At 48.9% G+C, this 21,895-nt stretch overlaps 2 protein-coding genes across 2 annotated transcripts; one reads left to right on the top strand and one right to left on the bottom strand.

The window, feature by feature from the left end:
- Nucleotides 1-95: 95 nt before the first annotated feature.
- Nucleotides 96-1,071, top strand: LOC135390768 (armadillo repeat-containing protein 7-like). Its single transcript, XM_064620646.1, has 5 exons — nucleotides 96-264; nucleotides 363-461; nucleotides 520-588; nucleotides 650-787; nucleotides 853-1,071. Exons 1-5 carry the CDS (start codon nucleotides 186-188, stop codon nucleotides 1,017-1,019), a joined length of 552 nt encoding a protein of 183 aa, XP_064476716.1. The 5' UTR covers nucleotides 96-185; the 3' UTR covers nucleotides 1,020-1,071.
- Nucleotides 1,072-1,243: 172 nt separating this feature from the next.
- Nucleotides 1,244-21,316, bottom strand: LOC135390767 (sushi, von Willebrand factor type A, EGF and pentraxin domain-containing protein 1-like). Its single transcript, XM_064620645.1, has 34 exons — nucleotides 20,583-21,316; nucleotides 19,874-20,129; nucleotides 19,317-19,493; nucleotides 19,067-19,225; nucleotides 18,803-18,982; nucleotides 18,457-18,636; nucleotides 16,663-16,851; nucleotides 14,572-14,820; nucleotides 13,448-13,687; nucleotides 13,198-13,383; nucleotides 12,955-13,082; nucleotides 12,714-12,780; nucleotides 12,183-12,272; nucleotides 11,907-12,113; nucleotides 11,672-11,827; nucleotides 11,450-11,611; nucleotides 11,215-11,358; nucleotides 10,989-11,123; nucleotides 10,698-10,925; nucleotides 10,034-10,235; nucleotides 9,809-9,966; nucleotides 9,549-9,747; nucleotides 9,160-9,332; nucleotides 8,811-9,050; nucleotides 8,562-8,729; nucleotides 8,323-8,496; nucleotides 7,288-7,711; nucleotides 6,958-7,162; nucleotides 6,770-6,873; nucleotides 6,153-6,486; nucleotides 5,861-6,069; nucleotides 5,566-5,793; nucleotides 3,997-4,275; nucleotides 1,244-2,372 (listed from the first exon to the last, which is right to left on the bottom strand). Exons 1-34 carry the CDS (start codon nucleotides 21,186-21,188, stop codon nucleotides 1,508-1,510), a joined length of 7,701 nt encoding a protein of 2,566 aa, XP_064476715.1. The 5' UTR covers nucleotides 21,189-21,316; the 3' UTR covers nucleotides 1,244-1,507.
- Nucleotides 21,317-21,895: the final 579 nt, after the last annotated feature.

Here is a 21,895-nt window from a genome sequence, read left to right as displayed (position 1 = left end):
TGGTAACAAAGTATTCTGAGCTTACATCATTTTCATATTGTAAACAAGTACTAGCGTCACGACTAACGTTGTGACATCTGGCGAGAGTTCTTTGAACTACACGTCGCGCTCTGCGTATTTTGAAACTCGGTTCTAGCGGTTTCAGTTTGTGTGTCCTTAATTTTTTTGAATGTTTAATTAAAGGAATGACACGCTATGACCCAAAAGAGAGGTTCAGGTACTTGGAACAACTCATAACGGAGTTTGAGACCACAACCTCCGCAGGTAACTACTCAGCAACGTACGAAACAAATCTTAGCATGTCGACTGAAGTGTCAACTGTCAACCTCGAAGCTGGGCGTGAAATGCAAAATTCGTTACAGATGCAAAAGAACAGGTTCTCGCCAACCTTGCAAACTTCGCCTACGACCCCATAAACTACGATCACTTTCGGAAGTTGAAGATTACAGAACTGTTCCTTAGTAAGTGATCTTAGGGAAGGTTGATCTAAGGACTTCACGAATGCTTCGTAAATTTCAGGTCAATTAGAATGCGAGAACGAAACCATTCAGGAATTCGCTGTTGGAGGGATCTGCAACCTAGCAGCAGGTAATTTGCATGCGCGCTTTAAAAAATGTGAAAACAAAAAGCTTCCTGCAACCTTTTCCAGACAAGTCCTTTGTAAATGAGCTGGTGCAGCTTAAAGGAATTCCGAGGCTAATCACCTGCCTTACCAGTGGTCGAGAAGAAACCGTGCTCTCTACCATAACTGTACTGATCTTCGTGGCATCGTCTGGCGTTGGGGAAGGTAAAAGCGACGGAAGTTTTTAAAATATGATGGAATGGTTTACGGTTCTCGCTGTCTTCTTCTAGATGTAACGTCCGGTACTGTTGTCGAGTGTATGCTGAAGTACGCCGACTCGTCAAATAAGAGACTTAGCAACTTGGCCAAAGTGTTCCTCAAGGATGCTTGCAGTGAAGACAAGGTCAAGCAAGTACAAGGTTTGGCATGCAATGCAGAGTGTCAGGAAGTAACTTAATAAAATGAATAAATTAGTATTTACACAAAAAATATGTGGAACAGGTGTGTTTCCCAGCAAGTACTGCAGCGAATGAGTAATTCATATGATGATATCACACATCAGTTTCGAACATTGAATTGCCCATTGAATTTCAGCATGGTAGTGTAGGAGGTGCAAAAAATTGAAAAAGTTATGTCCTCCACTCAGATTGATTGATTAAAATATGGTGTCTGATCCACGTATCAAAATGGACGTATTCCATTTTACTGGAATAGCTTACATAACCTGCAGTCTTCTGAGATTTTGTAAAGTAACTGTTCGTACATTTATTTTTCCACGTGGTTCTTGAACCTTTCGCCTATTATCTTGCATAGCTCTCATGATGCGCATCCCTTTAGGGCCTGCACCGTGATTGGTCTAACGATAAAGACGTAGCCAATCGTAGCGCTCGCTCTGAGGCTAATCCCCTTGCAGGTCCACATCTTCACGAACGCGGGTGCTGTCGGTCAGACAGGTTCGCAGAACGGCCGTCGTCCTTCCCATCTGCCGTCCTTCGAACACTTTGTGGTCAGCTGTCCGACGAGGAAGTGCCCAGAGGTACACGAGTACTCCGCCGTGCTCCCAACTTTTAAGTCCGTATAAGTGACACGTCCAGACGGGATGGTGTCGGGCGGTGGACACCGAATAGGTTGGCATTCCGGCATCCCTGGTGTCCACCGCCCATCCTCCGCGCAGGTCCTGGTTGAGGAACCTTCCAGGAGCAGTCCGCCGATACAGGCGTACCTTACCGTGGAACCCACAACGAGAGACGTGAAGTCCGCGATGCCACCTTCCAATGTATCTGGCTCGGGACAAGTAACCACGACGCAACTCAGATCCACGGACCACATCCCACGATGCTGGCATCGTGCTTCGCTTCCGTAAGCGGGTTGATATCCGGTCAAACATTTCAAGGCAGCTATGTCATTATAATACGCTTGAGGGCTGTCGAAGGCAGCGCTTGAATTCCTTCTCAGTGTCACCGCTCCGTGTTGGACGACCTGCAGTGTGCATTTCACAGGCACGCAGTTTGGCAACTTTGGTAACCAGTCTTCGCTGTGGTCGCATCTTACGTTGATCGTCGTGTTGCCGTTTTCGTACTCGTACCCATGATCGCAAGTGACAGATAGGTTGTCGCCTGGATGGAACACATCAGACGACGTATTTCTCGGAAGGATTTTGGAAAATTCTGGAATGTCCGGCAGGAGGCACGTGACCGTTTCGCATTTCGGCGCTTTGTGACTCCATCTTCCGTTCTTGAGGCAGGTCCGTTTAGTGTCACCTTTCAGACGATATCCCGCATCACAGAGGTAGTGAATCACGCTGGAAAAGCTGGAACAGGAAGATAAATAAATATTATGAGTATAATTTTTTTATATAGGATGCTGGAAATCTACTAAGTGTTAAGGCACTCTGTTTTGATATCACAGAAGGCAAATGGCAGCCATTGTTCCTGCAGAATGACAAACACAGAAGTGCTTGGCTGCATGACCAGGGCGAATCGCAGCTATGATGCACTGCACAAACACCAATGCCTGATTTTGCACCTTTTGTGCCCTCTTTTGATAGGAGGGGAGTTGCTGACCAAGGAAGCTAGCTCTGTGCATGAGTACACACTTATACAAAAATCTTCATTGAATCAAAAGCGGTCAACAGTCATTCCTTGCAGTAACAATTTACCTAAGTTCCTTTTTCAGCGCCGAAACAAGGCAGGCTTTGAAATGTAACAAAACTTGGATTATTTTTCTTTGTAATTACGTGTAACGGCTTCGTTGTTAAAGGAGCATGGAAGTGACATTTAACGTGGCTAGAAACTGTCTCACCCATCAAGCAGTCCAGCAGGTGCCACCATTCGCAATATTTTCGCTGCATGCTCCATTGTCACTGCGCAATCAAATTTACAAAAACGCCCGGAGGAAGCTGCCATTGGCACAGCACGATCTCCTCGTGTGTGGTCGGCAGACCTGAGTGATGCGCGTGGGGAGCAACCGTAAGCTCTCATTGGCCACCGGAACTTTTATCTGCTACTGCTGCGGCGCTTCGATCCTGCCGGACTATGGTTCAGGTTCAGTTGCGCCTAATCCTTTTTAAATCAGGCCATCTGCATTATGTCTGCACTATCCGCTAGGGGCGCTACGCATCGGCCCGCTGGCCCGCGAGATCTGCCTTCATGATTGGATAACGGAAATCTGAATTTTGAACCTACAGAAGCAGACACACGATCGTAGCAGACGACAGCGAAACAGTTCCAATGAAAACTCGTAGAATGATGATGATCATCAATTTACAACTTTTAGCAAGAACACATCTTCCGTGGGACGTGCACGGCTTGTACGAAACTCCTGAGCGGGTAAGCTGGAAGTACAAGGTATTATAGCAATGGAGGAAGCCATAAACGGGCCGATGAGTGGCGCCACCGCTAGCCTCCAAATGCGGCGCTGGGGAGGGGTGCATATGACGTGGTCGCTATAATCTAGTAGGTCGTGGTCACGAGTCACCTGATTGGCCCTCCCTAGACTCTAGCCCTCCCATTAGGACTGCGAACGTCACGAAGTGACGTCGACTTCCCTCGTTCACTTCCACGCTCTTTGAAGGGGTGAGGGGTTTCTATAGAAAGAGTGCAGATGAGGGGCTTCCCGCCACAGGTCAGCCGCGCTCGTTGCTGTGCAAGAACTCATGTCCTTTATTGCACAATACGCCACAGCCAAAAAACGGAAAAATTAACGCAGGAGCATTTCACTGCCTCTTTATAACTAGCTGATCAAGCAGAGAATACGTAACTATACAAATTATTTCCATGCTCGAGACCCAATGCCAACGACAGGTTGATGTATTTGTATGTCGTCAACTGTTCTGATGCTGAGGTGAACTGATCTGGCCACCAGAGCGCTATTTTGTGAGATGAAACTTTACCCTGGCGTCCTTAATGTGTACCATATTTAGTTCGCATACGTACGTGTGTAACGCTCCGAGAACTTGCCCATGCAACAGCGGTTTTGGCGCGGGACACTGAACAGCGATGCAGTCGGACTTGGAAGGTCCGACCCAAGTGCCGTTTCGCAGGCAGTTCCAACGTTTTTTCCCTTTCACTTTGTAGCCCATTTCGCAGACGAGCTTCACAAATCCTGTTTTGGGGTCTTCTACGAGCTTTCCATGAGGGATAGTCATTTTCAGCGAACACTTCCTCGGGATGCACTTCGGGGAAGGACTGCTCCATGTTCCATCTCTGTAGCATCTGCACAGAGTGTTTTGAGAGGAACGTCGTTAACGGGAACGTAAATACGATTGAAATATATAATCCAGTCAGCGCATTTCGGTATCGTTTACGGATATGGGTAAGCCTCGTGAAAGCAGTTACATATGTATAACGAATCATCATATGCAACGGATTTATGGTACCTGGCCAACGATGCCCAGACGTAGTGGTTAAGCGACATCGGCTGTATCTAAGTGTAAGAATTTCGTCAAGGGCCCTATTCTCGTCAAAGTTATCGACCTCGAATTTCCTTGTGCCTCGTCTGTCATTGGTCGTTACGTGCAAAACGCGTGAATAACAGTAATGAATGTCACGCGCCCTCAACCAGTAGTCGAGCTCTTGATCCTGTAATATTCGTGATAACGGAGATAAATCGTGAAGGGTGCGGGATCAAGTGCTCCACTATTGGTTGAGGGCGCGTTCTTGATCGGTTCTTGGTCTCTATCGGTTGAGGGCACATCTCTGTCCTTCACGCCTTCTTCACGTAACGGCCAATGACGACAGGCGAGACACACAGTAATCGAGGTCGGTTACTTTGACGAGAATAGGGTCCCAACAAGATCCTACTGCACTCTAAGAAAAAAGGGAGTACTTTTACTCCTTTTGGGGAGTAATTGCATTGCCACAAAAAATAGTCCCTTTCGGGAGTAAATGAATGTCACGGAGTGAAGACCGCATTTCACGCGCTGTTGTAAGAGTCCCAGGTACATAATTGGTGCGCATGCATCAAAATACTTTGAAGCAAACCGTCAACCGTGATATATCGAGTGATATCAAATCTTGCGCCATACTAGGGCACAATTTGCGAAGAAAGATGCGCTAACTGTTTCTTACTCTGTGTGGGTGGAAAATTGCTACGTTGTCTCAGTTATACAGCCTTATGTCGTTCAAATTGACCAAGAGCACACATTTACGTAGACTGTTGCATTCAGGAGACCATTCGCGAAGTTTAGTGACAATTGGCAGTCCTGGGGAGTAAATGTTGGGTTAGGGGACTAAAATGGGGAGTAATTGCAGACTAGGGGAGTAGAAGCTGCAATTACTCCCCGTTTTACTCCTTTTTTTTCTTAGAGTGTGTGTGAGAAAATAACCATGCGCGTCACCTATTACGAGGCGTGTTACAGCAGAACACGTCTACCACAGCACACGCACACATCGCCTTTCATGGCCGCAGGAAGACCTTTGCATGCGCATAACGATCTCGTGTACAGTAAAGCCATATCTGCATTCGGCCGCAAGTCAGTCACGTGAACCTCCAACAGCCGCTACCTAAGAACTCCTGATCCCACGAGCTGGTATCCGGAGCTGCATGATACTAAAGCTGCGGGAGCCATGTATGTGATGTTTCCGTGGTCAGGTGTGGTCAGTCCTGGACATGGCATTGGCTCGCACGTCGGCGCACTGTGAGCCCATGACCCGTTAGCGAGGCATAACCTCTGCTGTGGTCCGTTGAGGACAAACTCGCCATTGCAGTAATATTCCACCGCTGATCCGTATCTGTAAAGAATATTGGCGTACGATGGGTGACTGGCCGACATTTTTGTGATCCTTTATACAAACACACCTAGTGTCGGTGTAGGTGAGATGCGTGTTGGCAGACACGTTGGGTTGGGGACACGAAACCATCTTGCACTCGACGCGCTCCGAGCTCCATCTACCGTTCGCTGCGCAGCTCTTCTGACCAGAGTCATTCAAGTTGAATCCATCTTTGCAGCTGTACTGAGCTGTCATACCAAAAGTGGTGCCATCAAATGCAACACTGGCGTACTGCACCTATTAAAGAGGTAAGGCCCTTGTCAGTTAGTGCCACTGTATGCGTGTGCCATGTATCCAAGCTCGCTGGAACAAGCACTTACCAGAGGTGGAAGTCCACACTGTACAGGGTTGCAAGCAGGAGCATCGGGAAACCATTCTCGATTGCTAGTGCAGACTCGAATAGAGCTTCCAGAAAGGACGTATCCATCGTCACAGGTGTACTGTACTAAGCTACCCAAGTGGTTTGTGAAAGTGGTCATCTTGGAATGGGGTACGGATTCCGGGTCGGGGCACTCGATAGGGACGCAGGATGGATTCACGGCTGTCCATCGACCTCCCAAAGCGCAGACGCGTCTAGAAGGGCCGTTTAGTTCGTATCCGGGGTTGCAGACGACTTGTAGGACACTGCCTACAGTCCATTCTGTGCCGATGATCCTGAAAGCCACAGGATACAGTCTACAAGGATGCTGAATTACAACATTTGCAAATATAAGCACATAAGATGCTACGTATGGTGGATTTTGAGCGAGAGGCGTGCATGGCGTTAGAGGAAATTCGCGATGCAGTTTTCACCCTCAACATTTATGCTTGAGATTTGAGATCGTTATAAGCGGGATGAAACGGCGGGAAGGGATCGTTGCAACGGACAGCGTTGAGCTGTGCTGTTGAACGAATTTATTACAACAGAGCCTATAGTAGCCATTAATATAGCAGTTACCGTCCGTTAGTTACAGGGTCCGGCTGTCGACACTTCTCTCGCACACAAGATGGCGGCGCTTCGCTCCACAGGCCATCATACCTGCACGTCCGCCATCTTGTACCCTGAAGTGAACATTGGTATCAGGTATGATTCCACAGTGATTGAAGTGAGTGAAGTGCTGTGGATCCGTATCCTGGATGGCTTACTTCTATTTCGTAACCCGGATCGCAACTGTAGGCAGCAACTCCTGTATAGGTTTGAAGCGTGACAGTGACGCTTCCGTGAGCAGGAGTTTCCAGAGGAGGGCACCGTATTGGGGTGCAGACTAAATCTTGTGGGACCCACGTTCCGTGTCTCGTGCAGCTCAGCGTTCGATTCCCGGTAGCGTTGTAGCCAAGGTGACAGTCGCACCTACAGTAGAAGCATTCAAGTCTGCAGGCGAAGTGACGAGCAGCATTCGACGTACTCGTGCGATATCACGTACGTGGACACACTGTAACGGTAACACACTTGCCCTCTTCTCTCCTGAAGCTTACCTGATGACGTCGCCGTATTTCCCAACACGATAAGGCATGCAGATTCCATGAGCAACAGAAGGCGGTCTTCCACAGATAACCTCTTCACACACGGGTAGTTTTCCGTTCCACAGATTGTTCCTCGCGCAAACGAGAGTTCCAGTCGTCTTGAGTTGGTATCCAGGATCACACCGGTACGTCGGCGAAGAAGAATTCCTGCCAGACGTCAACGTTCCATGCAATATAGTGGGAGGATTGGTGCAGTTCACGGTCTGACAGACCACGTCGAAGATGTTCCACGTTCCTGACGCGGTGCAGGTTACGTTCCCTTCGAAGTCATATCCTGGACTGCAAAGAATAGCCAGATGGCTACCTGGCTTGTGCTCTCGTTCCGAAGATATGATTCGTCCATTTTTAACGGTTGGAAGGTCTTTGCAGATGATTTCTGCAAAAAAGAAATGAGAAGTCCTATGTCCTCTGCAGCCGATTCTGCTTGCAAAACCGATAGGTGCTTAATGCAGTCAGTGGCCTCACTAGGGTACGCCCCCCCCCCCCCCCCATAATAGATCAATTTCATACCAGATGAAAGGCGATACATAATATCATACCACAGGCAGGAAATAAAGTCACATGCTCGCAGAGGACTCCTGATGTTGCTGCAGAGAAAGCATGCTACTGGTGCGGCGCGTCACCCTTTTGCGTCACCCATTTTATCTGTACCCTTTTGTGTCGCGTCACCCGGTGCGGACCGCACTCCAGAGTGACGCCACTGTATGCAGTAATAAAGAAGTCAGAAGCAGCGAACGTCAGTCCTGAAAGAATGCGGCCCATTGGGTCTTGTGCCTGAGTGTGGGTGCTCTTCACTGCTGCGGGACCCATGGGATGCAGACGGGCTGTAACCGCAGTTCGCGTTTCCTGTCTACGCCACGTGGCTGCTGCGGCGATGGGTAGTATAACACGATAGCGAACAGCACTGCGTTACCTCGTGGACACCACGCTGTACTTTCGACACGCTACTACCGTTACCCAGTTGGAACCCCAGGTGAACACACTTACCCTCGCAGTACGGCTCATCGTCTCCCCATTGGCCATTCGCTTGGCACTCCCTTTCCTCTGGACCTACCAATCGGAAGCCTTCATTGCACACGTAACCAAGCCGACTCCCGAACCTTAAATCTGAGCCGACCAGCCTTCCGTCCTTCGGAACGGGAGGAACTCCGCACGAGACGCCTGGGAAGTGACACAACTATTACGCTGGTAACTCAAGCCCCAGTTCCTGCAGGGCATGCCCTCACCGATGCAGATTGGAGCGCTGTACAACCATTCACCAGAAGACGAGCATTTTCTCGTTGCCGGTCCCTGCAGCACGTAACCTTCGTCGCACGTGTAAGTGGCCACTGCTCCTACAGCAGTTGTGGTAAAGGTTACCGAACCATTTTCTGGAGCAGTTAGGTTCGAGCAACCTGAAAGGAGGCACCAAAGCCGGTCGCGAGTCGTCAGGGTTGCAAATTGAAAAAACGCCGCAAAAGGTGGTGTATACTTGCCACGACAAAAGTCGGTCTTGCTCTGAACGACTTGTCCAGGAACCCTGAAGAGAAAATCGGGCCATGCTATCACATTTCCAAAATATGTGTCGCATTCCGTTGCCAGCCGTGCCACCTCTTCTGCGGTCAGGGTGTAATTCCAGATATTCACTAGTGTCAGCGCTCCAGAGAACGATTCAGAGAGAGAATAACTCCACCCTCTGCCGTCTTGTTCTTGTCCAAGCACCAGAGTTCCATTTGCTACGGTCAAAGACAGTATACTCTAATATCTGGAGTGCTGCTTTGAGTGCTGCCCAGTTGCTCTACGAGCAACTTGGGGTCTGTCACGTGATGCAAAGAGAAGACAAACCTGGAATCTGAAATCCCTTTGCAAGGTCTACGCCTTCTCCTTGAAGTTCGCCATCTTTATAAATACTCCATCTACCTTCGGTAGATGTCCACAAGATGCAGATGATGTGCCAATAGCCGTCATTTGCAGTAACGTCTGTTACCACTCTTGATTGGTTCAGATAGATTACGAACCTGAAGAGAGAGAGAGAGAGATTATGAGGTGAAAAGAAGTTTATCTGCATACTGATACTGTTATTGGTAATTCGCTTCAGGTACTTGAATACAACAGTTGAGGAAGCCTTCCAAGGACTGTTGAAATGAACGCAGTCCACTTGACCTTCTTATGTATCATGGCATAAGAATAGATAATGGGGAGATACGGACTGTGACCTGATATTAAATGCCTACCCATTACAGTCCGTAAGCGTCAACATGTTATCGGCGGCGTCCGTCGCGTAGGAAAACGGAGTTCCATATTTGAAGATGTCATCAGATTGGATCCACATACAAACGGTTACTTCTCTCAAGGGACGTGGAAACTTATCGATGACGGCAGCATCCAATGTACTGTTGCCGGAGAAAAACAGTTGGAAGTCGGAATTCAGCTCTGCAACATTGAAGACGCCTTCGTGAGCCTGGTGACTAAGCCGCGGAATTCCTGTACTTGCCTGTTTCACAGATACGGCCAGAGAAGCCAGGCAGACAAAGACAAGCGAAATCACTGACCAGGTCAACACACGTGCCTCCATTCGCACAAGTTTCTGGCGAACAGTCATCGATATTTTCTTCACAGAGCGAACCTCGGTAACCAGGCTGGCAGACGCACCTAGAAGACAGCATTCTTACGACAAGTGATCATAAAACATTATGACTGATATTTAAAACGTTCTTACAGAAACCCCGAAGGTTCCTCAATGCACTCCGCCCCGTTCTGGCACGGTTCGCTTTCACAAAATGGGAGAGCGGTCTCGCATTGACGTCCAGTGAAGCCATGGGAGCAAGTACAGCGGTAGTTTCCTGGCACGTTGACGCAGGTTCCGCCATTTTCGCACGGGAATTTGAAGCACTCATCCACGTCGATCTCGCATCGTAATCCTATGGACGTATACGAAGAAAGTCATTTGGCTCTTCAGTCAGCGACTTATGCAACACTCCGACGCCCGGATGCAGTGGATATAGAACGGAGAAGAATGAAATTTCGAACACCATTCGAAAGTGTATCTCAATTCCAGTTGATTTCAATGCAATAAAGAATGTACGCATGACGAAATTGGCTGCAGTCGGCATCGAAGAGTACTGCAGGGGATTCGAATCAGTCCTTACGTGGACGTTCCCTGGTCATTCCTCTCTTGCAGACTCCCGCTGCTTTAGCACAGGTAGCTTGGCACACATTGTTTCATGACTCCCGCATGCCCTATCAGGATGGCATCAACAGCTAATGTAGATGCCATCCATCTCCATGCAGTAACCTATGTTTGTTTGTTTTATATTCGCACACGAGCATCCAGAGGTCCCATAAGTCGCTAGCATGAACTCTATCATGAGGGTAAGGATCACCTTCAAAGCCAGGCATACAGACACACTGGAAGGATCCGTAGACGTTCACACATTCCCCTTCGTTGTCGCAGAGATCTGTCTCGCATTCGTCCACGTCCTCGTCGCAGTTTTTACCCTGGTACCCATGAGGGCAGAGACAGGTGTAAGTTCCGTCCTTAGACTCGCAGGTGGCTTGACCGTAACATGGATTGCTGAGACATGGGTCTACACGACGTTCACAGTACGTGCCTTCGTGACGGAATGGTTGCCGTATTAGAACGCGTGAAACCGAAGGAAATATGTCACGCTTACCGGAAAACCCGGCTAGGCACAGGCAAGTAAAGCTGAAGTCTGTTTTCTGGCAGGTCCCGCCGTTCTGGCATGGACCTGAAAAGCACTGGTTCACTTCTATCACTTCTCCTCCTTTATCTTCATCTGGTGGAATATCTGGAGGAGACAACGAGATTACCATCTTGCGGTAGTGAGAAAGGATGTCACGTGATCACATGGTCAGTATCACTGTTCTCGATGCACTTACCGTAACAAATGGCATCACCGATAGCGCTGCTGTTGTAGCACTTGTAACAGGTCGACTGCCCCTCCCTCGGTTGGAAGAAACCTTTTGGACAAGGTAAACACGGTTCGAAGCCCGTCTTTGAAACCCTTCCAGCAGGACAGAGAGCTGTAAGAGAACGCAGTCGCAAGAAGCGCTTGTGAACTATGTCCTGTTACCTACAAATGCCTGAATGAATCTTTTTAAGAAATACAACCACCTTCGCAAGCAGTGTAGTTCAGGGCGCCCCGTGTTCTCGTGCTTGTACCGCCAGGACAAGGGATACACGATGGCTGCCCGTAGTCCGGTTGAAAATGACCTTTCGGACACGTGTCACAGGGAACCACGCCCACTGCTGAATATGATCCCGGTGCACAGAGTTCTGGTGCGACGCAAAAGGACAGCTCAGACACGTCTTTAGGCTTGCCGTATACGTCAGTACCTTTACACGTGACGATGCCCCTTGTAGGATCAGAAGAGGTCCTCTCTGGACACGGCAGACACTCTGTCGCGCCACGTTGCTGCTGATGGGTGCCTTTCTCACACCGTTGGCACGTACCAGTCGTTGTATTGTGGAACGTCCCCCTTGGGCACTTTACTGGTGTCGTAATATCAAAGCGTTATCCTAAAAGCACCGCAGTGCTTCGTACTGCATGCAAGACTCGAGAAGCACTCACTGCAGTGATTTCTCCTAACGATACTCCCTGCTTCGCAAATATACATCACTTGTCTCTCGGCAGCGTCCTCCGCTGTTAAGGTTAAGTTTCGTTCAGTAAGGGTGACGTCAAGCTGTTTCTCTGGAATGGCGTCTGCAATGCTGATCATGAACCGGTCCAGAGCGAACCTCAATCTGTCGTGGTCTACTGACGCATTGCCGGTGCTGCCTAAATTGGGAAGGTGAAACTAGCAGTAGATGTTATGGAGCCCTTGGAGATGAGGTGCTGATACCCTACCTGTGACTTCAAAGGAGATGTCTACAAATTGTTCTTTCACCTTGACATCTCGCGTGATCCTTCCTGCTGGTACGCCTATGGGTTCATTGTCTGCGTGCAAGTTATTATTTTTCATTGTATTTGATTAGAACTCTGCATAATGTTCCGACCTGTTGTAATAAAGGTTAATATTGACTACGAGGTAGTTGCTGGGCGTAAAAGATACGGCAGCAAAGATTGTGCAGGATCTGTTGTACGGCCATCACAAGTGGCTACTTATCGTGCTCCTCTCAAAGTGATTGAAAACAAATGAAATCGGCGCCGTATAAATGAGCTTGCCCTTATCAAGTTCTGCGGGCTTCTGTCGGGTACCGCACGTCTTGCCCACAAGGAACCGAGCCAACCCGATGGAGCCCGACCATAACCGAACACACTGAGCGGGCATCGCTCTGCCAGAGCAACCGAGACAAAGTGGTGGGACAGCTCGCAAGGAAGCATGTGTATCCTTTGTTACATAAAAAAAAAAATGAAGAAAGAAAGAGGGCAATATACCTGGCTCTTGACACGAAGCTATTAGGCTCCTAATACTGCAATGCACCTCTTCAAGACAGTTGGAAGTCTGTAACAAAACATTTTTTGTACACTCTTATAATGTAGCGCGAGTACATTTCTGTTTCACAACTTCAAAGCAGACGGCACACGAAGAAACAGTGATCAGTACGGTGTCCATATAGTTAACCGTGTTTACGTTGTCCTTGAATCCACCTATTGCTGAGGCGTGAAAAATATGTACCTGTAGGACTAGCCTTCGTCGTACGTGTTCCTCAATTTCGGCCAGCAATGCAGTATCTGTACAACTGATTCCTACCGCAGAATACAAAAGGTTGCCCATCAGCAGCAAGGACCGCGATGGTATGACCTCTGGAAAGGAGGCAAACGACCAAATAGCATTCGTACTGGTACCAAGGGCATAATGGCTAACTTTTGTCCAGCATGGCTATATGTCACCCTAGCGAGTACAATGTGCAGTGCCAACCGGTGCAGTCAGGAAACACAGAGTCGGGCCTCCAGGTCCCGTTGGAACTGCAGGTAAACTGAAGCTGACTTCCAGACTCGAAGCTGTAACCTGGATGGCAGGACAGAAGGCACGACATCCCTTCGTCCGTGTCCGAACACTTGGCATCGCCATTAGCGGGTCCAGGTGGTGTGACACAGGCGTGTTCTGCCACGTGACGGAACTGATAAGGATATATATATATAAGTTTACGGCGTGGCTGACAGCTCACCTCTTACGACAACACGTATGGTGCAAGAAACATTGTTGCCCGACTCGTCAAAGGCTATGTAAACCACATCCGTGTTTCCGATGGGAAAATTGCCCGGAGAGCGAGATTTCCATATCTTCAGGGACCGGCCGGAGTTGTCGGAGAACACTGGCTCTTCCCAAGTCACAGTAGCTGTCAAACTTCGATCGGCGACAAACGCAGGCGGTGATAGGCAGCGATCGACTGTTGGTGGCTCTTTATCTACAACATAAACAGGAGGTGTGCGTTAGACGGGCACACGAGCGACGACATTCTCACCGGAAGATTCTAGTGGAAGAAAAAGCAAAAACTGCTCACGGAGCCGAAGCTCCGCCCTGTGTTACGTTGAGCATTCGCACGATGCCGGAATATAGAGAGTGGCGTGCTGGCGCACTTAGCAGACGACACCGTCAGCGTCTTTTCCTGTCGTCTGCTACGGAATATCTTGTGGTTACGTCGAAGGAAACAACAGATTACAAGAGGTTGCGCGCGCCCTCAACTGAGCCGCGCAAGGTACAGTGGGTATCTTCAGGGACGAAGCGTGTCGTCCGCCTGCCGTAGTCTGCCACGCTCACGTGACCTCAAGAGTCATCCACTGCAACTCGGCTGAGCGAATGGGCGGGCTCTCTCCCTCCAATATCCCGCAATACCTTGGCCCGGCGCTGCTGCATGTAAAATCGTCTATTCCCCGCGCTCGCATTCACGACTATGGCTTTTTCGAATCTTCCGCTGGAGTATTGTGGGAAATGTCGCCGGTGTGAACACACGGTAGAGGGCAAACATTTCTCTCGGAATAAAAGATGCCGTTACATTGACAACAATACAAAAGGAACTGGATTCTTCCATTGCGTCGGTCGTGGTTCGCGCTTTTACCTTCTGCCTTACTACAATTCTTCTCAAGAGGAATGGTGAGGATTACCCGTCGTCAACGCAATCGATCTCTTGCGATGATTGGATGCCTTATCGGCACTGCCGTGTCGCATCGATACTCTTGAGAAGAGGAGAGTACGATCAAAACCAAGAATGCCCAATCGAATTCGAACCATACGTGTTCCGAATTATTCTAAAAAAATATATATAGGGGGCCTCCTGCGAGCCAAATGTACCTTTCACGGTGACTTGAAAGCTGCATCTAGCTTCGTTCTCGTAGGTGTCTACGGCTGTGTAAGTTATTCGATACGTGCCGATGCTGAACAGCTCTGGTGGTATTACGGCAGGGTGCGCTGTTACAGGAACTTGAACACCGCTGTTGTCGACCGCCTCTGGAACGTTCCAGTCCACAAGGTTTTCGCCATAGCCGGGTTCAGATTCCACAATGAGATCATCGGGACAGGTGATGGTGGGTGCGACAGAGTCTGGAAGCAGAAAATCGTCAAAGGAACGAGTAGGGCACTGTTTGTGGAATTGTCCCTGCATACTGCTGTGCCACCGCGGCACGGCCCCTGCCGAGTATTGCCCCTGGCGATGAAATTCCCCATTCATCATCCCACGATAAGGTTGTCGTTGTTCAGCAGACGTATACAAGACGAAACAGAAGCACATGCATCAGATTAAATGCACGCCCGCAGATAAGAAGCAACCTCGAAAATACATAGTTCGAGATGAACTCTGACGAATATAAAGTGTTTCCTTGAGGGGTTGTTGAGATGAAACTCCCCATTCATCATCTTAAACTAAAGTTGTTTTTGTTGTTTGTTGAGGGTCTGACTGTGGGACCTGTTCGAGGACTGGTTACAGCGATTTAAAATGATCATGAAGACCAAAGCGAAACTACAGATGGTTTTGTTTCAAGCCGCGTATCGCTTACAAAATGTTTCCAAGTCCAGTTTCGGTTTTCAGTCGCCATTGCTATGACGTCTGACCATCTCGCCTCTCGTGTTTGGCCGTGAAAGAAGAGCGCCTCCCGGATCAATGGTTGTTGACGACATGCAAGGCACGTAGCTGGCACCTGCAACGCTCTAGTGTTATACAATGCTAACGCAAGAGGGCCTTGCGCGCGCTCCGACTGTAACGTCAGGTAAGAAAGGCACGAAATTCGTTTCAAATTAAAAGTACACGACCCTCATATAGATGCGTGAGCATATGTATAGTCGTGTTCAGCTTGAGCAGGAAAAGAAATCTAGTCCGTCAGCTCTCAAAATATTACTGCGCCGCGGATAGCATGGCCGGACACAGAGAGGCCACCCTCCCTCCTTGCGCCAGATAATGTAATCCATCCTACTCGCATCTGCTTCCGTATTGGCTGTTTAGACTGGCATATATGGCACTACGCTGCGTCAGAAAGTGCGCTCCCCTATTGATCGCGCGTGGTGGCGTCGCAGTATCTCAAACGGCGTATGTAGATGCAGGAATAGATTTATTTTCCTTCTTAAGTTGAACGCGACTATAGTTTTGCCACCCGTCGCTCCTGTACGGCGGCGCCTCTGTCGCTTCTATGCTCCTCATCCGCCGTCCGAGAGAGCCTTTGTTCGACTCGGATCTGTAGTGTTCGGACACACTGTCGTCGTCCCAATAAACCTCTACTTGAGAAACGTCATCATGACGTTGGTAGACAGACCGAAACCGAAACAGATCGGAAGGGGAGGGCTGGTTTCCACGAATGGGCACTTGTTCGCTGCCTCCTACTGAAAGAAAAGTAGAACCGAAGGTCGCGTCCCTTTCAGGATCATCGTAATCCTCTCAAGACCGTGGTTTTCGGGCGCCACCTTGTTCGCCCCATAGCTTCGAGCATAGTTCAACTCTACCAAAACGGTGGCGCTGTCGAACAGTATGACGTCATTTGTTTACAAACAGGGAGAGGTCTATTAATAAATGTAGTATGAAAAAAAAAGAGAGAGAGAAAAAATTAGCCCGACCAAATCATCATCACCCCTCCACCTCCTCACAGACACCGCACTCGAAGAGACATGGCGTTTCCTTCTCATTTCAAGAGTCCACTCCCCTCTATGTCCCTAACAGCGCCGAATATCCTCTGGATGTACGAATAACGTCCTAAGAAATTCGTACGTCCGATGGACGTCCCTCGGATATACATCGGACGTACGAATCTGTTAGGACGTTATTTGTACGTCCAGAGGATGTTCGGTGTTGTTGGGGGTGTCTTCCATTTCTTCAATGACATCCGCAGCTTTCATTGTCAATTTTGACATTAGAAGGCCTGTCAGATAGTGAACACCTATAGGAGAAAAGCCTCTCACCCACACACGCAGGAATGGCTCCGCTCCAGGACCCCGTTGAGCTGCATTCTCTTTCGCCATTCCCGGTCAAGGTGAAGCCGTCTTTGCATCGGTAGTGACAAGTCTCGCCGACAGACAGTTTGGTTTCGCTGCAATGCCTCGGTTGAAGGTAACCATTCTCGGGTGTTACCAGTGACGGACAGGTCACAGCTGGGACAGATAAAACCTCCTTTAAGCTTCCTCACTGTCATCGATCTGGGACGTCTTTACTTCGGGCATCCTATACCGAACACGTTAACGCTGATAACTCTTGTGCATCATCATGCAACGGGACCGTGTACTTTCAATGATTCCCTCTCTGTAATAGCTGTACCTCATAATTTTATTTCGTTATCGACTTTGATGTCACACCAGCGCTTGACTTCGTCGGTGGGGCTAATAGCTCGGCAAACTTCTCAAGGATCCTCAGACATGAGATTAGCCGCTCATAAAAAACTGTTATCGAGTGTTTACTTCATCTGGTTTGATCCAAAATCTCTTGCTAGGCCTGGTAAGACACCGTGCCAGATACGATGGCCTAAACCATGCCTCTGCATCTAATTCTCTCTTCGCACTAATTCATGCAACTGTATAGCACTTTTGTGTGTAGGATAGGACATAAAATGATGTACTGGACCGGGAATTCCACGTTAAAGTAAAATCACTTTATTCATGGCTGCTGTATCGCGATACAGCTAATTGGTACACGAACGCCTTCAGATTGGCAAACTTGAAATGCAACTGCACGAAGTCGATAACGTGCAGTATATATAAAATAAAAAATAAACAATTGCAGCTTCCCATGGCTAGATAACTCAAAACGATATTTCCAACCACCCTTGATTTCAGGCTGATTGGAAATACGAGAGAACAGGTCACCAAAGAGAGCGGACATACAACAGATAATACCAATGGACCCCTTTCCTAACTTTTTCTGCAACGGCTTTTCAGCGGCATACTCTTGGAGCGGCGAAACGAGCACAGACGTATGGTAAAAAATCAGGAATGCTGTCCTGTTTTCTCTCTGAATACTAGTTTCCTCAGTGTAGCGTGAAGCAGAAGAACCGCTGCCAAGACGCCATTTTGACGCTATCGGTCACAATGCCCTTGAATATGCTTTGCTCTACTTTTTCACCAACCACTTCAAACCTCATCTGTCCATCGAACTTCACCGGCTATTCACCTAAGTGTGCTGTATAGCTAAGTTCTTAAATGTACAGCCTCATCAGCGCAGCGCGGGGTGCGCATTGGTGACAAAATGGCGGATATCATAGAAGACGACGCGGTTGTCTTCACCCTACACAGTGGGAGCTTGTATTCAGGCACTCTCAGAAAGGGCACCACAGCTCTGGAGGGCACTGGGAGAAAGCGCCATCTGATATGTGCGTCGGCAATACTCCTCGGCGTCTCAAATGCCGTATGCGCCGCGCACGCGCAATTAGGAAAGAGGACCATAGCCTGCTTGTACAGCCCAGCGAAATGCAAGTGCATCGCCGCGTCCGTCCTTGGTGCCACACATTTGGTTCTGTGCTGTCCTTCTGCAGTATTTTTCACTGAACCCTGGTCCCTTTCTCTCCAGTTAGTCGGAACTGATAACAATTAAACAAGCTTTGGTTTTGTGCTTTCTTTTCCCATCATTTGGACCCTTTTCAAGTCACCACGCTGAGCCTTTCCGCGCAGTACATGGCGCAAAGACAATTCCGATATCCGGCAATACGACCTCCACGATGGCGTGACCCAAATGGACACGCAGCGTCCAGTTGCGAAACTACGTACGCCGACAGATCGACGGGAGTCCATCCCAGAGCGCAATTGACAGGCATGTCCTTCTCCGTGATCCGATGAGCATGTAGCCCTCGTTGCATCCGAAGTCGCATTCGGTGTCGAAGTCAAACCTGTCCGTTGTGCAAGTCATGTGTCCGTTCTTGGGCGGCTTCAATACCTGGCACTTTTTGCCTGGAAAGTTTAAGGCATACATCATGTTCTTTTCAGGTATCATCATCGTCATCACCATCATCATCATGTACCAGAACATAGAGGCAATATCGTACAATACGTATTATCTAGAAGTTTAAAAAATGTCGCTGTCGATGAGGAATGCACGTCTGAGAGTTATACGAACTTTCGCAGACCGGATCCTCTCCGGACCATGTGCCGTTCTGCTGGCAAACCCGGATGCTGTTCCCAGAGAGCTTAAACCCCGGATTGCAACGGAATCCGCAAGCCGCGTTGAAGACTATGCTGCAGCTTGGATTGACCAGGTACCCATTGGCAGGCGGGGACAGCCTCTGGCAGGTGACCACTGAAGGGGAATTTTCGGAAAATATAATTTCTTGTCTGTTTTCGTTTCGTCTCACATCAGCTTGACCCATAAAAGCTCTGTTACCTTTGCATTTGCCTTTGTGCAATGCGTAGCCGTGTCTGCAGTGGCACTGTCCTTCGCTGGTACTTCCATTAGGCGACGTCTGGTGGGGATCGGGGCAAGGCACACATATGCTCTCATCCCCGAAACTAGGAGCGGCTTGGTAGGTTCCTTCTGGGCATGCTAGACACAACGAGAGGAATGACTTACGAACGGTGCACTTCATAGTGTATGTCGCAACTACGTAGAGCCGTTTCATGTCGTGCACGCTTACGTTGACAGCCTCCGTGGAATCCCGTTCCATAGTGTCCTTCGGGACAGAGACAGGTGTAGTGTCCGGACAAGACGTCGCAGCTGCATTTCCCCTGTGAATTGCAGCAGTCTGACAACCCCGAGCAAAGTCTGCGGCATTCTTGGTCGCGGAGTTCCTGGTAGGCTCCCACGTGCATGTCTTGACAAAGACAAATTGCAAGAAGACAAGGCTCGAATAAATTTTTGGTTTCGCACTGCGCTAGTTACCGTAAATATCCCAAGAAAACATCGAGAGGTGCTTGGCAGAACGCTGAAGAGACAGCGTTGTGGACATTAAAAAAAAAAAAAAAAACTTTGTAAGACACCCCCTCAGTCGTACGCCCCTTTTTTCTCTATTTGGCATAGTCCCAAATGTATCGTGCAAAGCCGATTTCTTTCAATGGGAGCCGTAAAATGCATGCTTGTCCATCACCTCACCGGAAATACACGCGCATGAGGTTAAGAACGCAGACGACATAAATAGCCACCATTTTCTTAAAATACGTCCGCAAGCTCTATTTTAAACTGGATATACAGTACCTTCGTGTAAAGCCCTTCTAGCGAGTGCTTCAAACTCCTCAAAACTGTTGAGAATGTAGGTGTGCTCGTGGCACGGATCCGAAGCCATGTCTCGCAGTTCTCGTACATTCCCGTTGCGTATTCCAAATGTGTAGATAACGACTCCACTTTGTTTGAGGGCCTTGGCAGCGGGCGTTGGGTCGCCGCCGTTCGAGTAGCCATCAGTCACCAGGAAGATTACTTTGGCAGCGTCGTCGCGGGCGTTTTTCAGGATCTCCTGTTCAAAACCAATGTTTGTTATTCCGTTGATAGGTTGTTCAGTACGCCGTTCTACACACCGGTAGCTTGCTTCCCTCACGAAACTGAGGAAACTAAAGAAATGCTGAAAATACCGGGCGTTTAATTGCACAATTTTATGAAAATGTAGTTCGATAATGCTATGATCGTAGAACGTAAGGATACGGTATTGTGTCACTGAGCATTATAAAAGGAAAAGTTCTGATGCAAAGTACTAATACCAAATTTAGGCAACCAACGAAGTTACAAACAGCTACGAATTCAATTTATCCACCCTTTTTTTTTCACACATTCAAACTCAGGGCTGATTTAATCACATAATCAAACCGGTAGGTCCATTTAATATTTCTGGCCCGCACGCGTGGCACGAGGAATCAGATAAGCATCATCACATTTGTGACCATCTCCCGAGGACAGGAGGAGGCGCTCTTACCTGAGCTTGCAGCACAGCTCCCAACGTGTATGTCCCACCGCCCGTGTACCTGATCCCGGCAAGTTGCCGATTCAGCAGTGCACATTTGTGATTTTCCTGGGACGGCTGACTGATGTGGTCCACCTCTTTCACCAGTTTACCCTTTGAACTGAACGTAATCAACGCCACACGCGTCGCATTCACCGACACCGTGAAGTCCGCCAACAACTTTCGCACGAATCTCAACTCATTCACAAAATCGTCAGCGCCCACAGACGCCGAACTGTCCACAAGAAACACAAGTTCCGTCTTCTTCAGGCTTCGAAGTCTCGAAATGTGTTTTCTAAGCACCAGTCCGAGAGAATCAATCTTCGATGTGTCCTTAGCTTTCCCAGGATACTTCCAGAAAGTCGATTCTGCGAAGTCTTCAGCGACGACCAGAACAACGTTGAAGACTAGGAAGACCGCGAGGTTTGACGGAGACAGCTTCTTCATAGCGGCGTCGTGAAAAAACGATGGAAGTCTTGTGGTGCGCGTCTTTCGTTTGTCTTGGACGTCTTTCCCTCGGTCGTGGTCAGGTTGGCGCCAAGAGTTCGCGGTTTTGATTGGCGTCAGCGGCGCCGCCATGTTGGCGAAATAACTGTCAGAGGGAGGATGTATTGACAGACGGGGGCGTCGGGGCTCAGTGGCGTCGGCAACGATGTTTACTTGGCAGCAGGGAATGTGTGTCAGTGAGACGCGACGGAGCGATGATGATGCCCGCGGCTCCAGCGCTCGCTACTTATTTTTTCATTTTTTTTTTCGTTCCGTGGGAAAAACCGCGGATAGAGTTCGCCGTTCAGCCACCTTCGGTGGGAGAGTCAGACTCGGGTATCATATGGCGTCGTGCGTGACACGTGATACGATGCGGGGTGTGAACGTGTTCGAACCGCTTGTCGCTCTAACAACCACGCAGGACGATATCACCTTAACCGCGACGACGATAGTTATCTTCTTGAGCTTGTGGGGTTCCCGAACAAGGGCGAAAGGGACGAGGAGACATCGAAGAACGAGACTTTGCTTTCGTGTTAGCGCCGCGAAGGAACTGTGGCTATGAGCGGCGTACAGATGTGGACAGATGTAGAGAGGACAGCAGGAAGGAGTGGGGTGACAGGGGGGTTAGTATGCGTCCCGGGCCGACTTCAGGGGAAACTGTGCCGACATTGAAGAAGAGACTGAATCAAAACCAGCAGAATGAAACAGAGCTGAGTCTTCCTTGAAATAAGGAGGGGCAAAACTTTACAGGTTAGTCGAGAAACTTTAATGATGAACGACGCACCAATATTTTATTACGC

Source organism: Ornithodoros turicata, chromosome 4 (assembly GCF_037126465.1).
Source record: "Ornithodoros turicata isolate Travis chromosome 4, ASM3712646v1, whole genome shotgun sequence".
Lineage (NCBI taxonomy): Eukaryota > Metazoa > Arthropoda > Arachnida > Ixodida > Argasidae > Ornithodoros > Ornithodoros turicata.
Note: the sequence above shows the minus strand (reverse complement) of the source record. Positions and strands in the feature narration are given on the sequence as shown.

Coding starts and splice junctions, on each gene's coding strand:
- LOC135390768 (XM_064620646.1), top strand. CDS start 186: ATGACACGCTATGACCCAAAAGAGAGGTTCAGGTACTTGGAACAACTC. Junction 589..649: donor GATCTGCAACCTAGCAGCAG/GTAATTTGCATG, acceptor AACCTTTTCCAG/ACAAGTCCTTTGTAAATGAG. Junction 788..852: donor ATCGTCTGGCGTTGGGGAAG/GTAAAAGCGACG, acceptor GTCTTCTTCTAG/ATGTAACGTCCGGTACTGTT.
- LOC135390767 (XM_064620645.1), bottom strand. CDS start 21,188: ATGGCGGCGCCGCTGACGCCAATCAAAACCGCGAACTCTTGGCGCCAA. Junction 13,384..13,447: donor CATACGTGTTGTCGTAAGAG/GTGAGCTGTCAG, acceptor GTCACGTGGCAG/AACACGCCTGTGTCACACCA. Junction 6,070..6,152: donor AGTGTGGACTTCCACCTCTG/GTAAGTGCTTGT, acceptor CCTCTTTAATAG/GTGCAGTACGCCAGTGTTGC.